We start from the raw sequence: 17,365 nt of genomic DNA, 5'->3' as shown, positions 1-17,365 counted from the left end.
TGATCCATTCTTCTGTCGGTAGGAAAAACCTTAAACCTGTTTTACCCCATTTGTAAGCACCAGAGATAAAATTTAGAAGTTGAATTCCATGAAACAGCTCTGTAAAAACGATGGGGTTTATTAGGAAACAAAGCTCTAGAGGACAACATCATTCAGCCAAAACAAGAGAAGCTGAGAATTAACATCAACATTTTCCTATTTTCCAAGATACTCATCATAATTAGTAACAATAAGAAAGGCATGATTGCAAGTTAAGCACTGTGCAGGCTGCATGAGAAAGTGTTGTGAGGCTGAATCAAGGCAACACAAAAACAGTGGCTGGAAATTAAGTGCCTTGTGAAACTTCCAGTGTTTAAACTAATCAGTTCATTGTGTTAAGGGCTTCATGATAACACCATCCACTTAGTGCCTTGGGAAGTGAGCTCCTCTAATCCTCCTCGTTTTTCACTTGCTAGCACTTTCTCCAGTCCTATGGCATCAGACTGGGATGTCACAAATAAACCACTGAGATCTAATTACGGAGGCAGAGCGTGCCAGGAAAGAAGATGAGCAACATGGGAAAAGACTCCCAGCATTATCCCAGAGAGGCACAGGAGGGGAAGCAGGGCTGGCAGGGAGTGGGGTGAGTGGGTACCACAAAGCTGCAGGAAAAGCACAGTGAATGCACTTTGACTGGATCCTCAGCCTGGAGAAATTTAAAAAAAAAATGTTTGAAACTCACTACGCCATCACATAGCCTGATGCTTTGCTCTTAGACTTCAGAGTGATGAGGAGTGCTGCAGTACAGGAAATATTGTGGGTAAATAGAATAGACTGAGGTCAGACAGCCCAGTTAGCTCTGCCCACTTATCTCTTCAAAGACAGATTCTTAAAATTGCTCAACAGCCACAAAATAAACAGGATTTTCAAAGATTCCTCTTGGTGACCACAGCAAAGAGCTGGGTTTCCCAAAGGCAGGGGGAAGAGCTGCTGGGTGCTTCCCTTCTTTCAAAATTATAGACTCTGGATAGAAGAGCCTAGATGAAAACTCAATATTGACTTTTTCAAAAAAATCCAATCAACACAATGTTTGGGTGGCAGTTGATCCTGCAAAGATCTGACATCTACAATGTCAGAGGCATTTTTTTGCTTCACAGAAACAAGAGCATTTTGCTTTCTCTTAACATTCAGTACACAAACATGCATATACCTAATATACAGATATACATGAATGTATACATTTTCAAACTATTACTGCTGGTAGAACTAAAATCAGGCTTGTGGCACAGGCTGTCCTTCATCCCAGCCTGATCAGGTGTCACTGATACTTTGCATTTCACAAGTGAGAACATTGTGGATAATTGTCACAGCTGCAGAATTCTTTCAGTGTCAGCTTCCCCATCTGAACAGCTCAGGGACAGGACAAAGATACTCATCCCTCTGTGAGAAAACTGCTTGAGAAAGCACAAAGGCCATCTCAGGCTGTGGTAAAACAGTAGTAATTTCATTTTGCAGACAAGAGGAACACAAGCTATAGAAGATGAAAAAGCCAGTAATGGAGGGGCACAAACTGGAAGCTAAGAGACTCCTGTAATAGTTTTAATTTACTCACTTCACACAAATATAAGTGATGAAATAACATGAAAGGCATAAAAGGTTGAAATCCAAAGTATAAATCAGCCCTTGAACCTTTCTTGGGATTTTGGGTTTATCCTGAGAGGGCTCTTTTGGGGCTTCATACATTTTTCCTTCTGCCATATAGATACTGCCACCATATATTTATACACTATTTCTCTGCTTTTAAAATACCAGGGTGTAGGCTTGGCAGTGCTTTCTGAATTCCCAGGGCTTGCCCATACCAGAAGCCTGTGTAAAGGAATTTAACCCACAGAAAATTCACAACCTCCCCACAGTTTCCACCTGGGCCAAACCCACTGCTGCTCCCACTCAAGCAGGGAACTCAAGCTGTGAGCTCCTGTGAAGGGTTTTTGGGTGAAATCCTCCCATCTGCAGCCAATTAGGATAGATGGCAATAAGGTCCCTCACAGTGGCACCTGTACAGCTGGTTTGGTGACCATCACTGGACAGCACAGAAATTAATTCCAATTAATAGTTACACTACTCCCCCTTTATAGTTGCGCATGACCATGCATGCTGAAGGACCAAGAGGTTCAGGTTAGCATTTTACCTACAGATATAATTAGTTTTGAAGTGAAAGTAACTCTTGTAGGTCAAGGAGCAGTTAACAGCTCCCTGCAGCTCTCTGAAGGGCAGGTCCAAAGCAGAACACAATTTTTCTCAGTCTTGCCAGGAGATAGATACAAGGAGGGACAAAGCCATATACTGCAGCTTGTGGGGTCCAAATTGGGTACTAAACCCCTTTTTTACTAAGATGGTGATGCAGCACATGAATGGCTGCCCAGAAAGGCATCTCTGTCCTTGGAGAGCTTTAAAGCTTCACTCAATAAAGCCACTGCTGACCCAGGGTAGCAATAACCCTGCTTCACATGGAAGGTCAGGCTAGATGATCTCCAACCAACACTCCCACTTAATGCTTCCATGACTAAAATGTTCCAGGTATCCTACAGTGGGAAAGGACAGAACTGCAGGAAGGAATCCTTCCCAAAGGCTAACAACCTTCACACTTTTTCTCTCCTTGTCTCTGTGACTCTGGTGTCAAATCCTTGTGTGCATCAGTGAGAAGGAGCCCATGGTGTCTGACAGGCTGACAGCAGGACCAGACTCACTGCTGCAGCTATTCAGGTCCTCACAGGTTTCTGTATGAAAAGTAATTAGAGCTTTTGTTCAACTGTCTTGCAATCAAAAGGAAACATTTGTCACAGCATATTTTTTTTATTTTTAAAGCTAAAAATATATAGAGCACAACAGCCTCAAGTAATCCCGTAATCCTAAACATCAGCCATGAGCCACATTAAAAAGTGATGCATCATATGGAAAACAATTGGTTCAATGCATCAGGGGTGCACAAGTTGAATTTACAACACTAACACAATCTGCACTCAAAAAAATTATCTGCCTCAGTCCAGTGTCTTGTCAGAGAAGGAAATTCAGTTTCTCACTCATTAATTCATTAGTTGTAGAGGTAAAAATGATCTTTATGCTTAAATACATGAGGATACAAATAGCAGACATGGACTTGAAACCCAGCTTTTGCATTCAGCACTGCCACCAGCTTCCTATATAACATTTTGTAAATCACTAAGAACAAATTTGGTGAAACAACCCACTAATGAAAAAGCATCAACTTCTGTGTGCCCAAATCAATACTAAGTTTTTCAGTGGAGCTGTTGCTGAAGATTGCTGGAATGAGGGGTGCTCAGGCTCTGAATAATCACCCTGGCTGTCTGTGCATGCACATACCTGACCATGTCACTTAGCAAGTCACTTTGGGCCAAAGCAGAATCCATTTGATATTTCACTTCTGTTTGCTAACCTGTCAGTAAAGCTATTCCTGTGGTAAGAAATAACATGGAACAATTCTCCCCCTTAATGGCTGCCTAGAAACTATGGCATTATCTCATTGTGAAAAGCAAGAGAACAAATGGGGCACCTGGAACCATAATGAAGTGTGACTTTTATTTTCAGGACACTTAAAATAATGAATGTGTGGAGCTGCACTGGCTGCAGCCAGAACTGCTGCATTTGTGTGGCCACTGATTAGATGAAGCAGTTTGTTACAGACAGCTAGGCTGTCTGATTGAGATAAATGCCTTTGCTAAGCACAGCCAGACTGCCTCAATTTATTCTTCTGGTGTTGCTATTACCCAGTTAAGAGTACAAATTGCTTTACCTGAGCATTTCTATACTTCGTATTTTATACATTACTTTTATTATCTATTCTTTTATTTTCAACCTGAGCTTGGAATTCTGTAGAACTGTAGAGACTGCTTGACTCTATTAGTAAAATTTATACTATCAGGTCTTTTAGATTTTATATTACAATTCACCCTTTTTATTTTATAAAGCCTTTTTTTTTTTTAGGAGGAAAGATGGAACATAAGGCAGGAAATATCTGAATTATGATCACCAGTCATGAAGCAGCACTTTTGTTTACAATTCATGGAGAAGGTTCTGGAGTTTACCTCTGCCTATTTGACAAAAATCTTTTATTAACTGCTCAAAAGAAAGATAATTTCTTGCTACACACAGGCCAGGCAGAAGATTTCTGCCTCATGAGAGAGAACCGGATTTCTTGTATTTGTGAGACATGACAGAACATCAGTAATTGCAGCAAACCTTACTTAGGACATTAGATCCAGTGTATCACATTTTGTTCTCAGAAGCAATCCCAGACACAATTTTCCTAGCAGAAGAATCTTGGATCATTTTTTAGGTAAGGAATAACCACAAGAGACTGAATTCACCAACATTTTTCTTCGCACAAATTGCTTGTTTTGTCATGCCCTCAAAAAGTTTCGCAGGTAATGGGAATACAAATAAATCCAAATTAGCATTACTAAAGCTGAGTTACATATTGCTGAATGATAACAAGTAGAAGTCATGGTTTTTGGGAATGGGACCACAGTGGCATTTGGTCCATATTTCTCCAGGGTGATGCTGCTGCAGCTCCTTCCCAAGGGACTCTTGTCGCAGATAACATTTGGGCAGTAACTGAAAGCTTAGCTCCAAGTGGCATTACCAAGAATTTTTTGCTGCATTACCTTATATCCCCCAAGGTGCAGGAGAACATTACTTGCAAGTTTGATGAGTAGCGTGCATTAGAAAAATGAAGCCATTAAATTCTCATAAGCTTTTCAATTTTTAATGTTATAAAACTCTAGAAATGCTTTTTGTACCCGGGGCATGCACCAGTTACCACAACAGCAAAGCCTGACTCTTCCTATTCAAGTCTTCCTAATGTCTCAGGCTCTCTCCTTCCCTTTATGTAGAAGCATCCTCATTGTGGCTCCTTACGGCTCAAGCTGATTTTACTAAAAAGACACAAGTGGCCCTCACTGACAAGGACCTGCACTGAGAAAAATGCTGCTTGCTATTTTCTGTAAGATGCATCTTATTCTGTACCTTGAGCACTCTCATTTTGCCTTTATATTTTTCCCTACAGTTCCAATTTCAGCTCATATTTCTTTTCTTTGTAACTGAATATTGGCATCTAAGATGTCTTTCAGACCAATCTATTGACCCTTTCTATGAATTTATTATAATCCAACCCATTAGTTTCAGACCCTGTCCATGCTGAGTTACGTTTGTGGGTTTCTATCACTCCCTAATGATTGTAGTTTGCAGCCTTTCAGATCATCATTTTCTTTTTGGGCTGGTAAATGTCACCTAGCACAGCCTTTCCATCAGGCAGAATGAAGATTCATTTTTTGGCTGTTTCTGTTGCTTTCAGTCAATTTTTAAGAATCTGAGAAATGTGTTTTAAAACTTTCTAACAGAGAGGCACAGATTGACTCTTACAGAGAATGCTATGAAAACCTCTTGTTTTGCTTGTTTAGAAAAAGAAAAAACTCCAAATGCTCCAACTTGTGCCACAAAAGTGGACAAACAGAAATGGACAAAACAGGATTAGCAGATGCCTCTGCCTTCCTGGCTGAGGAACTCAAATGTGTGAGCAGAGATCAATGAATACACATTTTTCCACTCTGTAATCTTCAGCCCTCAGTTAGTTATCATTTCCTGACTAAGCACAGGTATAAGATGCAGAATTTTCCCCAACATCACCCAATAAACAATTTAATCCTCATAATTAAAAAATATCTTAACATCACAAAAGTGAAATCAGAGACTTAACAGACCCCCACAATCGTTGATGTGTTAACACACTTCTGCCTCATCTGCCTCACTAACAAGTTCTGTTTCAGAAAAATAAGCAGCTTCCCAGTGCTGCTTACACCTTCTTAGGCAGTTTATAGCAGAAGCCTGACCCCTACACAAATAAATTTTAGCTGCATGTATTTTATGTACAGAACAGACTTATGAGGGAATAAGAGTAGCATCACAAATTTCAATCTGGTTAAGCCTCCCAAGCCACCTTTTAAAAATCAAATATACTTCATGTCACGTTTTTATTAGCAAGGAATTTCTTGTGCTGTCACATTATTCTCTTGCCAAGTTTGTTTATTTTTCTCAGAAGGTTTCTCCAGAGCAAAGCAATATTGATCAATGTAATGTCACTGACCCCAGAACACAATGTGTTAAATAATTCTCATTGTGCACATTCCATGACAACACTGATGTGAAAACAATAATAAATGTTCAGCATAGGAGCTGGTTAAATAAAGCCTCTGGAATTTTAGGGTCACATGCTTTAATCCTATAACCTAGATTGCCTCTCTTTTTGTTTATATGAACTTACCATGCAAATGATTTTATTTACTATTTGTAATTGAAAAATAAATCTACTTCAGAGCTCTAGAACTCTATTTCAAAACTCAAGAGTTCATATTAAAAAGAAAAGAACCCTCACTATTATCTCAGACTAGACCACCTGAATGATGTTTGAAAGCCCAGATAGTATTTTGGGCAAGCTTATGAAAATGCACCAGCCTTTCCCTTCTTTTGCCCTGCCCCTAAGTGCATTTGTTATGCCATGTTTTACTTTCTTATCTCACAGCTTCTGCATTCACATACTCCTGTCACACTCCAAACTCTTCCTTAAGACTTTATTCCTAATAGCATGTTCAAGGAATTCCAGCCTGCAGATTCTGTTCTGCACTTTCTGTGCTCAAAGAATGTGAAGTAAAACAGCTGAGACACAGAAACAAGAAAAGCTGATGCTATTTTATGATGTCTTATAGCTTACCAGCAGGGAGAATGGCAAATATGACTATAAACCCTGAAAGTCATTCCTAAGGATGTAGTGAACACTGATGCAAGGCACACTAATCCCAGCAGACATGATTTGGGAAAAAAACCTTAAAGCAAAGTGAGTCCTAGAGAGTTAAAACTCTCCTCTTGCCACCGAGCTCTCTCCTGCTCTGATCAGACCTCAAAAGTGTCCCAGAGCCTCAGAGACATCACTGGACAGATGGGAATGAAACATGAGGCACAGAAAAAAGCATCTGTGAACTGCCATTCAGGAATAAAGTAATTTTGATTCAGCAACATAATTTGTAAAGACATGCAACTCTCTACAGCCTGCCAGACTGAGTCCCTCACAAGGCCCCAGAGAGAACAAATACCTGCTTCAAAGAGGTAGTAACTCAGCTATAAAAATTGTTAAGGATACAAAAGCACAAAAGATGGATACAGATAGGGCAGGCAGAGCAACAGCAAGAAGCAATGAGGAGTAGTTTTCTTATGTACGTGGGTTAATCACAGTCAAGTTTTTGTAGGCATGAAAAAACCCAGCATCTTAAAAAGAGTTTCAGAAGAGGAAAATAAGTAAGCAATAGAGATGTTCATGCAGCTTATGCCTGAGATGACACAGATGGAGTCAAATGTGGGCTGGTTCCCTGTCAAATGCAAGGCTACAAAACTCTTTTGGGGCAGTACTCTATAGAGATCCAAACCAGGCCAGACTTCAGCTGCTGAAGCCAAGGAAATGATGTTGCAATAACCAAGACGCAAAATCCCTGACAGCTTGGATGAAAGCTCAGCAGTGTGCAAAGGCAGGAAAAGCTGTCATGCAGACAGAGTTAGCAGGATTCTGATAGGCTGGATGGAAAGAGAGGAAGAGCTGTGAGCTGAAGGGAACAAGCAGATTCCTCATTCAGTGAGGAAGCAGCACAGCAGCTGGAAGGGGACAATGGGCAGATGAGGAGATCCAGGTTAGCAATGTTTTGTTTAAGGCAAAGCAGAGATGAGGGGACATCAGAGGTGCACTGAGATCATAGGTTGGTCACAAGCTGATGGGTGTTGAGCACAGAAGCAGACTTGCAAAACCTTACTTTATGAATTCCATTAGCTTTGCCTAGAGAACTCCTTAACCATTCCAGGAAGGCTGGGCTTTACACTGTGAGCCAGTGACTGAAGCTGTTTCAGTACTTCACTTCTCTTGGAGCTACCTCAGCTGACACAGATTGCTCAGCAGATTTCCACAGCTCATTAATATTTTCTGCAAGTTAACTCTCAGACTGGTGGCTGTACTTCAGTGTGTCTCCTGCTACCACTGCCTTTCCAGACTTTTCTCTACATGATGCCCCTCATTTTCAAGATGCTTCCATGTTCCAATAGCTAACAAGAGCTGCAACTTCTGATCCATCCATGAGGAACACCTGGATGCAGCAACAGGAATCTGGAAGACTGAAGGGCAATTCAGAATTCTGTTTTCTGCATCTGTTTCTTCATCCCCACATTTTGAAAAAATCCAGCCATGTGTCAAGTTAACATGAATTCTTTCCCTAAACTCCAGTTTTCCTGCAGTGGATCACACACCCCAAGTTAAAAGCCTTGTCAGCCCTTGCTGTTTGTCAAGCTTGCCCATAGAAGTACACAACCACAGACACAACCACAGACACAGACACTAATTAACAACATTCCATTGTGCCACAAATGAGAAATGCCAAGAGATCTACCTGCACCCTGCCCTGCTCCTTCCACAGCTCCCACTTCACGAGCACACATGCACACAGACAGCAGGCAGACAACAATATACAGAGAGAATGAATGGGTCTCTAGTGTTTCAGATTTACCTACAACCGTGTCCTTCCATCAGAACTTTAAGAGTGTTTTGCTTCTGGCACTAGCATTAGCAATCCCACAATACAGACTGTTAAGAAAAACGTTGCTCAACATTAGAGATAGTCAGAAACAGAGTCAGAAAAATCTGGGTGCTTCCCAGGAGCACTCTGCAAATTACTCATGTGCTAGAAGGTATTTTACAAACTGCATTGCATAGCTGCTGCCAATGGGTTACGCAAGTCTCTGACCAAAAATCAAAAAGAAAAAAAAAAAACTAAAAATGAATATCCCAATGAAAAGAAGAATGTGTACATCTCATGTATTAGAGACACAAACTGAATTTGAAATAAAGGACATGCATATGGGAAGTGCAAATATCTGAGAGGCAGTTGGGGGAAAGAATTAAATGCAGATAAAACTCTTGCTGGTGAAAATAACATTTGAATTTAATTTTATATCCAGACTATCCAGTTCACAGTCCTTTCATTCTTACTGTGGGAAAATGGGAACTGGAAAAAAGTCCCACCAAGGAGGCTCTTTTCTTTCCCTCCTTTTTCCTTCCTTTTTTTTAAACTTTAAAGTCTGTGATGACCTAAAGAAAGTAACAAAACAAAACTGTGTCCAATATTTTAAACTCAACTTTCCCTAGGGTCTCAAAACTGCATCTGTTCCACGTGCACTGAACTCAGCAGGAATACACTGTCCAAGATGACTAAAATATCAGAGTCTGCAGTGAGGGACACAAATATATAAAAGTAATAGCAAGAAAAAGACATTTAAGAGGTGAATACATACAACCTACAGCTACTGTTTGGTAGAGCTAATTCCTCTTTCAACGTTTCTAGACTGTATTTATACTAAATTGCCCCAAATAAATTTTATCATTTAGCTTATGAAATAGGCCTTTAGAGGGGTATTTCTACATTCAGCCTGTAATATTACCTTGTAGGCAGCTTGTCTCATAAACTGCTTTGCAGGCTGCTTCCATATAGCAGGCACTGTAATCACCCATCTTACTTCAGTGTTTTCAAAGTCCGAGCCTCCTTGGTCACTGAGCTCCTAAAAAAGGGAAAGAACAAAAAAGAAAAGAAAATAGAGGTGAATGTAAAATGATGGGTGTCTACAGGAAAACATTCTTTTCTGCTGGCTCTGATAACAGTAACCCTCTTTTCAAATTTTTTTCCTGTTACATCCATGCTACAAATCAGAATTACTTCCAACCTGCCAAGAATGCTTTACTGTGCCAAAAGGTGGGATTAAGGTTGAAGCTTTCTCAAGGAGGCCTATAGAAAAGTTTAGTGCTCAAAATAAAGCAGAAAAGTTGGCTTTGGCAAAAGCAGCAATTTACAGCATATTACAGCACATTTATGTACATCCTTAGCCATGGTGTGGGATTTGCTGTTAGCCTGAAGAATTCACACATACATCTTGATTAATACACAGAAAAATATTTGGGGCATCACTGATGAACATTTATGTTTTACAATCTGGATTTTTCAATGACTTCTTTATACACCACTTACCTTTAAATCAAACTTTTATAATGCAGTTAACAAGGGGAAGTTACAGTTAACCCCTATAAAAAAATTGAGTGATTGGTCCTTCAAAATTTTGCTTTAAGCAAACATTCAAGACTAGTTTAGTACTTTTATTGTCCTTTTTTTTCTCCCCTTAAAAAAGAGGGAAGTCTGTACTGCATTTGCAAATTAGGTGATATACTGACATGTTTTGGGCAAGGTTCCAAGTAAAATGTCATTACCATATGTCCTATCTAAATCTCCATCCAAACAGAGAAAGGTTCAGAGAGGTGGACAACAGGCCTTTAGAATGTGAAAAAAAAATGCTTCTGCATGTGCTGAGCCAAGGTGTTGTGTTTGTTTAGCTATGCTGCAGTTCAAAAATCCATGCTGGAAAAGGAGCACCTTTATACTGCACAGGGCACCACAGACAGACACAGCACAGTGCAAAGTAACAGCTCACTTACATGGCATGTCTAATTAGTTCCAGGATTCACTCACAAATGCCAGGGATTTAGTTATTAACACCAGGAAAAGGATGTAGCCCTGAGCAGGCAGAACAGCAAATATATGGGATTTTATCCAACATTCATATTTGCTAAAAATGTCCCCAGTCTACACACAGGTCCAAGTCTGTGACTCCACAACCAACCCCAAAAAAGTACAGTTAAAAATGTCCCTGACAAGATGAGGCATTGGAGTGGCAGGATTGTTTCTCTGCAGCCATAAGGAACAGACTGGGATCTCAGAGAAAATAAATTAAACCCATTCAAAAAAGTAGGTTAGCTCTGAACCACAAGGCTATTTTAAACAACACTTGCTTGGATGAATACTCTGATTTGACCCAGGAATTGCTCTGCTCACATTGACATTATAGTGGCACATTGGAAGCCAATGTTTACTTAACTCACAATTGACTATTTACATGAGATTTAACATCTCAAAACCTGTTTACTGGGGACATGTATTCCACTGGAGAATAAGAAAAACAATCTTGTGATCCAAGAAGACTGCAACAAATAAGCACTGCAACATTTCAAATCAGAAATGGAGAATAATAAGCTTTTAAATTTTCTTGTCAAATGTACCTTTTTTTCCCCCCATTAAAAATACAGTAGAAAATACCTAAGCCAGTAAAAAGCTATTCAGAACTCTGCATCACAGGGATGCTATTAGTGAATCAAGCTTGACCTGTGCAAGGGGAAATTACTTCAGGCTATTGTGAGCTCTCCAGAGTCCACAGCCTGCCTAGAGTTTCTACACCTGCCTTGCTTTGTTTACATCAAATACAACTTAGGTCAAAGCTTGGCAAGGCCAAAAATATTAAGCTCATATTTATACTAGTTATAAATACAGAAAATCTAGATAAGGAAGCATTACCCCACCTTTAATGCCTGTTCCTTAAAGAACTGCAGAGCATAAGCAAATATCTCAAGTGCTTTGACTTTTTTGCCATTTGCAGCTGTCAGGTCTGTCTCCATGGTAAGATTCTACATGAAAGAAAATAACTGGAAGTTATTAAAAGAAAAAGGCAAACATCAAATTAATTCCCAGTGCTTGAGGACAGTGAACTCTTCATTATTCACCTGATTAGGAAAAAGTGACAAACCTGTTCTGAAGAGGATTTAACTCATCACTTGAATTTCCTGGATCATGACACTTTGCTGCTTATTTTAGACTTTGTTTTTAAACACTTACCATGCCTACAGATAATTGCAGGCAGAGAAAGAAATATGGACTAAATATTAAACAACTGCAATAGATACATCTGTAAATAACTGCAATAAAGTTGCATATGCAAGATACTTAATCCAAGTGAAGAGTATAGATTCTTGGTTTCCCACCAACAGATGAAACCAGAAAACACCTCAAAACACAAAGTACTGGCCAATTCCCAAAGCTCTAAAATGGATTAAAGACAAAAACACAATCAGTAGGAATAATGTCAAATTAACAGCCCTACTGGCACTTGCAGTTCTGGCAATGAATTCTGGGTGAATTTGCTTGGCTGCTCTAGAGCTCAGTCTGGCTCTTATATCCCATTCCTGCTGACCATATTTATTGAACAAACCAACCTCATGCAGACAGGACATGAAGATCTAAGCAAAGCAGATTCTGAACTTTTAAGATCTACAAGAAAGGCTGGCAATACACAGCTGCCAAATGCAGTGAGAGACAAAAGGAATCATAATGCTAAATGAAGAGTTTAATTTACTCTGCAAATGTAGAGGAGCTTCACTTCCAGTTCACAAAAATTTAGTAATGTTCAGAGGAAAACAACTTGAGTAGCAAACACAGTTTGGGTGTTACTTACACCAGTGGTATGCAGCTTCATCTTAAACTTCTCAAAATACAACCAGTGCTTTGATTCAGTGGGATCCAAGTCATGGTAGAAGTCTCTTGCTGCATAGCCAAAGCTATGGAATTTTCTCTCTGGTGTGAGGAGGATTGTGGTTGGGGTCTTCTGGTTGGAAACACCTGGATCTCCACCTTCCCATCGTCTGGCCAAAAAGTGAAACAGCTCCAGTGAGTGATGCTCAAGGTTAGAGCAGCAGGAAAAAAACAAGTGTATCATGAGAAAAAGCCATGAGGTGGCAAATTGCACAGATTGCTTTTCCCTCCAAAGATAGTAATTTCAAACCTTACAATACAAAAATCAAGTGGGTTTATTTCCACCTAAGAAAATAGGAGTGCAATTTTCATTTCAGGTAATTCAACACACTTTTGTGATTATGTATAATTCTTAAGGATACATCACACTCAGATAAGAACACAGGTTTCCTGAAGTAAGCCATACACAATTAAGGAAACAGTTTTGTACTTAAAATTTCTACTTAAGCCAACACATGTAATATATATTATAGAGGGGAAAAAAATCAGTAATTATCCAAGAACACTACTAATAAAAACCCAAATATGGCCTTTCCAATTGTGATTCAGACTTCATGAATGGTTACTTGCAAGGGATACTTCTCCCATTTTGAATTAGGCACCTGCTTAAGTCATCTAACATCACCAGGGGGAGGTTGAGTAAATCCCCATTTCTGTCCCAGAACATTCCCTGAAACAAGACAAGCCAGTTCAACCAACATCTGATCATGTGCTTCATTTCCTAGACACCTGAAACTCTGAAGGCATCCATGCCTGCAGATGCTGAGCTCTCTGCACTGCATTTTCTACTCATGTGAAGTTGATGGATTTTGTGTTTCAAATACCCAAAATGCTGTCCAAGTTTCAAAAAATCAAAAATGAAGCAGACTTCCCCAACCTCCAAGGATGTTAAAGGCACCAAAATATTTCTGTCACTACTGGTGAATAAAACTATCCTAACTCATCAAGATTGTGATGGTATTTTTAGGGGATACCCATGAAAGTATTAAGGCAAAGGTAAACCCAAAGCTGCTTTCACTGAATGGATCAGGAAATAAATAAGGAAATAAATAGGAACACTGAATATGGGAACACCCAGCAGCAGGAACTGAAGGGGGGCATGGCAGGACAAAAAGGTCAGACAGTAGAAAGTTGTAGAAACAGCTGTGAGCATTCCTGCTCCATCCCAAAAAAAAAGGCAGAATGGAAGAAACTCACATTACTGTTCCTCCCCCCACCATATACAAGTACTTTCTGTATGAGAAACAAACATTTACCAGAAAACATTTTCTTAAAAAGGCATCAGTGGAAAATCTGTTTATGCTCTCAGACATAATCATAACACAGCTCAAACAGGAGCCAAGTTAAGATCACACAGGCAACTGCATTCATTATTAAACTACACGTCAATTGCTTTTTCTAAAGATAGCAAAACGCACTTTCAGAACATACTCCTGCCAAAGCCCTCATTCTGAAGCACAAAAAGTCTGCCTTGCTCTGTGGTAGCTGCTTATGTGACATAGGAAGAGTATGTAGAAAAAATAATTTCCATTTCACTCTCAGAAACAGTTGAATCCATTGAACATTGATTGACCTCCAGACCAAGGCAGAAAACTGACATGGCAAACTGCAATCTAAGGGGTTGGTACTTGGTAAGTAACAAGGAATGGGATTTCTGAAGGGCTGGGACCCCTTCACATCAATCAGCTGGATCAAACAGAGCAAAATCTCTCTTTTTAGCTCAAGCAGCAGAGAATAACACATCTGAACTTCCCTCAGTGCAGAGGACAATTCCACTGCCCTGAAAGCAGAAACAGCATGATGAGGAGTGGAATGATTTCCACATTCACTCACTTGAAAAAACTTCCCTAAATCTGCCCAGTTCCGCTGCGCAGCCCCTGAGCCATCATCAGCTGGCAAGGGCTCTGCTCCAGGTCATTGCTTCCAACCTGCTGCTAGAAATGCACTTGGTCAACTCCAAAACCTTTGAGTAGGTGTTACAGCAAACATATGGTTCCAATGTGAAGAAGCTGGGATCTCACAGCTCATGAACAGAAAACACTGCTATTGCAGCAGATTGTTAAATCCCACACACCCGCTGCAAGCACAGAGGAGACAGACTGATATCGTTTTTGCTTGGAATCATTAATGATTCATTCTGAGTCACTGGTGGGAAATGCCATAAATAGGCTGTGGCTAATAACAATGCTTCTTTGTTTTTCATTATGGCCAGGCACATTTTCTCTTTCTGGAATAAGCACGCTTAAGGTGCAGTTTAAATGAAGACAAATTTACGTTCAACGCCGCGGGATGAAATTTTCAAAGCCACCTGGAGAATTGGATGTTTGCTTCCTGATGAGTTTCTGATGGAAACTGGACACAGTAATTGCTCAGCACCTTCTAAAGCCCCCAGCTTGTATTATTGTTCAGTCACAGAAAGGACAGCAAGGAAAGACAAGGGGAAGCAGGACTCTACCATCTGCAATCAGAGATTTAGAAATACTCCTGTGTGATGTTTTTCTAGAGAGAAGCAGATGCAAAAGCATGGGAATGGTAATTCCTGGCTGCAACACTCTTGCCAGGTGGAGCCCTGGCCTCCCTCCAGCTACAGGAGGATTTTAGTTAGTAGGACTAGGACTGCAATGCTTTCATTTGCAGTTTCCTTTCATGGTTCCAACACAGGCAAAATAATGGTAAAAATCAGGAAAAATAAAAAGGAAATGCCTATCAAAGGCATAAACCTATACAAGCCAGAACTGCTATAAATACATGTGGGGGATATTTTTGCAGTGCAGAATCACAGTTAAAAGAACTATTCAAATAGAACCAAGGTAGATTTCTTCCAAATGCAGACATATGAGTTCCTAGGATGATATAAAGTGAAGTATCTGAACAGAAATATAAACAACATAGACGTGTTTATAGCCACAGAGCATCTCACTGTATACTAAAGTGAAAATAGAGGAAAGAGAGTCAGTGGGGAAGGAAGGACGAGGTTATACAAAGGTTAGAGAAATGCCTTTACTTCCACTTCAATCTGGCTAAGACAGACCAGAGAGGGACTTGTGCAGAGTGATGGGAATTTGATCCAGAGCTGCAGCACCACAGGCAAGGAAATGAAACACTGGGGTCATCAAAATGCAGCTGAATGCCACCAGCACGGTGTATGCAGAAAAAAGGCAGGTGTGTGCCTCCCAATAATTACAGTCAAACAGGGAAGAGAGGGAAAGGGGAAAAACCTGAAGTTGCACTGAAAAGAGACCACATTCTCCCTCCTTCCAAAGACAGACTGCCATTTGTTTCATAGCCACATGCATTTCTTCATTAATTTCCATTTGTGAAATACTCCCATTCAGCTACCTAGCCAGTAGCCAAAACATCTGTAACTTCATGTAAGTGCATATAACCCAAGAGGAGTTTTTCACAACTGTGTAATATCTCATATATTCCCTCCAAATGAGATGCTATTAACTCATTGTACAGCAGCAAATTTTCTGTGTGGCTCTGGCACTGCCCTGCTCACTGAAGTGCTGAGCTCACGGCCAGGCAGCTCAGATGCCTTTCCTCCAGTCTCAAATTGTGCTGCAAAGAGCACTCATTGTAACACATTCCCTCTGCAAAAAGAACCTGAACCACAGCTACCTGTAACAGAAGCTGGGGGCAACTATCAAGAGTTGTCAGTACTACCTAAAACTGATAAAACAGTACCAATGTTTTGCAATCAAAGTGAAGTCATTCACTGAACATTTACAAACCCACACCCAACTCCAAACATGCTGAGATGAGTGAGGCCACTCATACATTTAAAGATAAATATATGCTGAAAGAACTTCGTTCAGTCAATGCTTATAAAATATTTTTTTTAGTACTGGGCATCACAGCAAATAAACACACAGTCAAAAATGTGACTTTGTTTGCATCCTAATTACATAACAAGAATCATGGCACTGCTGGCACTACACTCAAACCTGGAGCTAAAGCCCTGTGTGTTCACTCTTTTCCAAAGTAGGACCTTCTAAACAAACCCATCTTACCCTTTTAGAGAAAAGCAGCTTTGTTAAAAGGCAGTCAGAAACCTAAGTATCTGGAAAGAATCAACACTAAGGAGGGAAGGTGGAAAAAATGTTAGGAAGTAGAGAGGACCATGCATCACTGGTGTGCTTTATTTTAATGTAAACATTCTCGAGTGCTGGCGGGAAGCTACATTTACTCTGCTGAAATATTTGTAAGTCATCCTATATGCAAGCCTCATTATATACAGCCCTTAATACCTTCTGAACTACTGCAGACTTACCTTAATGAATATATCATTCTTTTGAATGGTTGAATTCATGATTGAATTTCATGATTTCATGAGTATTAATATATATAAATATATATAAAAATATTACATATATTATTTAGTAAGTCTGTTTCAATTATATCTTGTCAAAATCCTTTCCAAAGAGAAATATCTATTTAAAAAATTAAGATAATTCTTGGTATTAAAATATTTGCCATTGATTGGAATACCTGTTGGAAATATGAATACACCCCCCCAAAAAAGTTCCTCCCCTCTAGTTGGAAACACATAAAGTAATTAATTTCATTTCTTTCAACTTCAGTATCTCATATCACAGCTACATAGCTCTGAAATCACAGTCATGCTGCCATTACTGCATAAGGAGTAAAATGTCATATTTTGAACCACAAGTAGCAAAATGCCAACTGAGATTTGGAATATAATCTCAGCATCTGGATTTCAATGTCCCAGTGACTGACAGCAGGAAGCCTGGTAAGGAGAAGGGATTTCCCCAGGGAAGGAGAATCTAATCCATTCTGTGAATCCAGCAGCAAAACCAGGTCCTAAGGTAAAATTGAGCCCAAGGCACTTCAAGGACTTTCCCAGAAATAGC

General features: G+C 39.9%; 1 protein-coding gene across 2 annotated transcripts in view; it reads right to left on the bottom strand.

Moving 5' to 3' along the window:
* HSPA12A (heat shock protein family A (Hsp70) member 12A) overlaps positions 1-17,365 on the bottom strand; it is a 52,873-nt gene that overhangs the window by 18,166 nt on the left and 17,342 nt on the right. For both annotated transcript variants that reach the window (XM_064716319.1, XM_064716320.1), the window contains exons 5-7: positions 12,415-12,601; positions 11,486-11,590; positions 9,526-9,642 (exon numbers count right to left, since the gene is read on the bottom strand). In XM_064716319.1, the coding sequence (XP_064572389.1) occupies positions 9,526-9,642; positions 11,486-11,590; positions 12,415-12,601 (409 nt within the window). The remainder of the gene's footprint in view (positions 1-9,525; positions 9,643-11,485; positions 11,591-12,414; positions 12,602-17,365) is intronic.

This window comes from Zonotrichia leucophrys, chromosome 6, assembly GCF_028769735.1.
Source record: "Zonotrichia leucophrys gambelii isolate GWCS_2022_RI chromosome 6, RI_Zleu_2.0, whole genome shotgun sequence".
In the NCBI taxonomy this organism is placed as follows: domain Eukaryota; kingdom Metazoa; phylum Chordata; class Aves; order Passeriformes; family Passerellidae; genus Zonotrichia; species Zonotrichia leucophrys.
The sequence above is the reverse complement of the archived record's forward strand: the minus strand, read 5'-3'. Positions and strand labels throughout refer to the sequence as shown.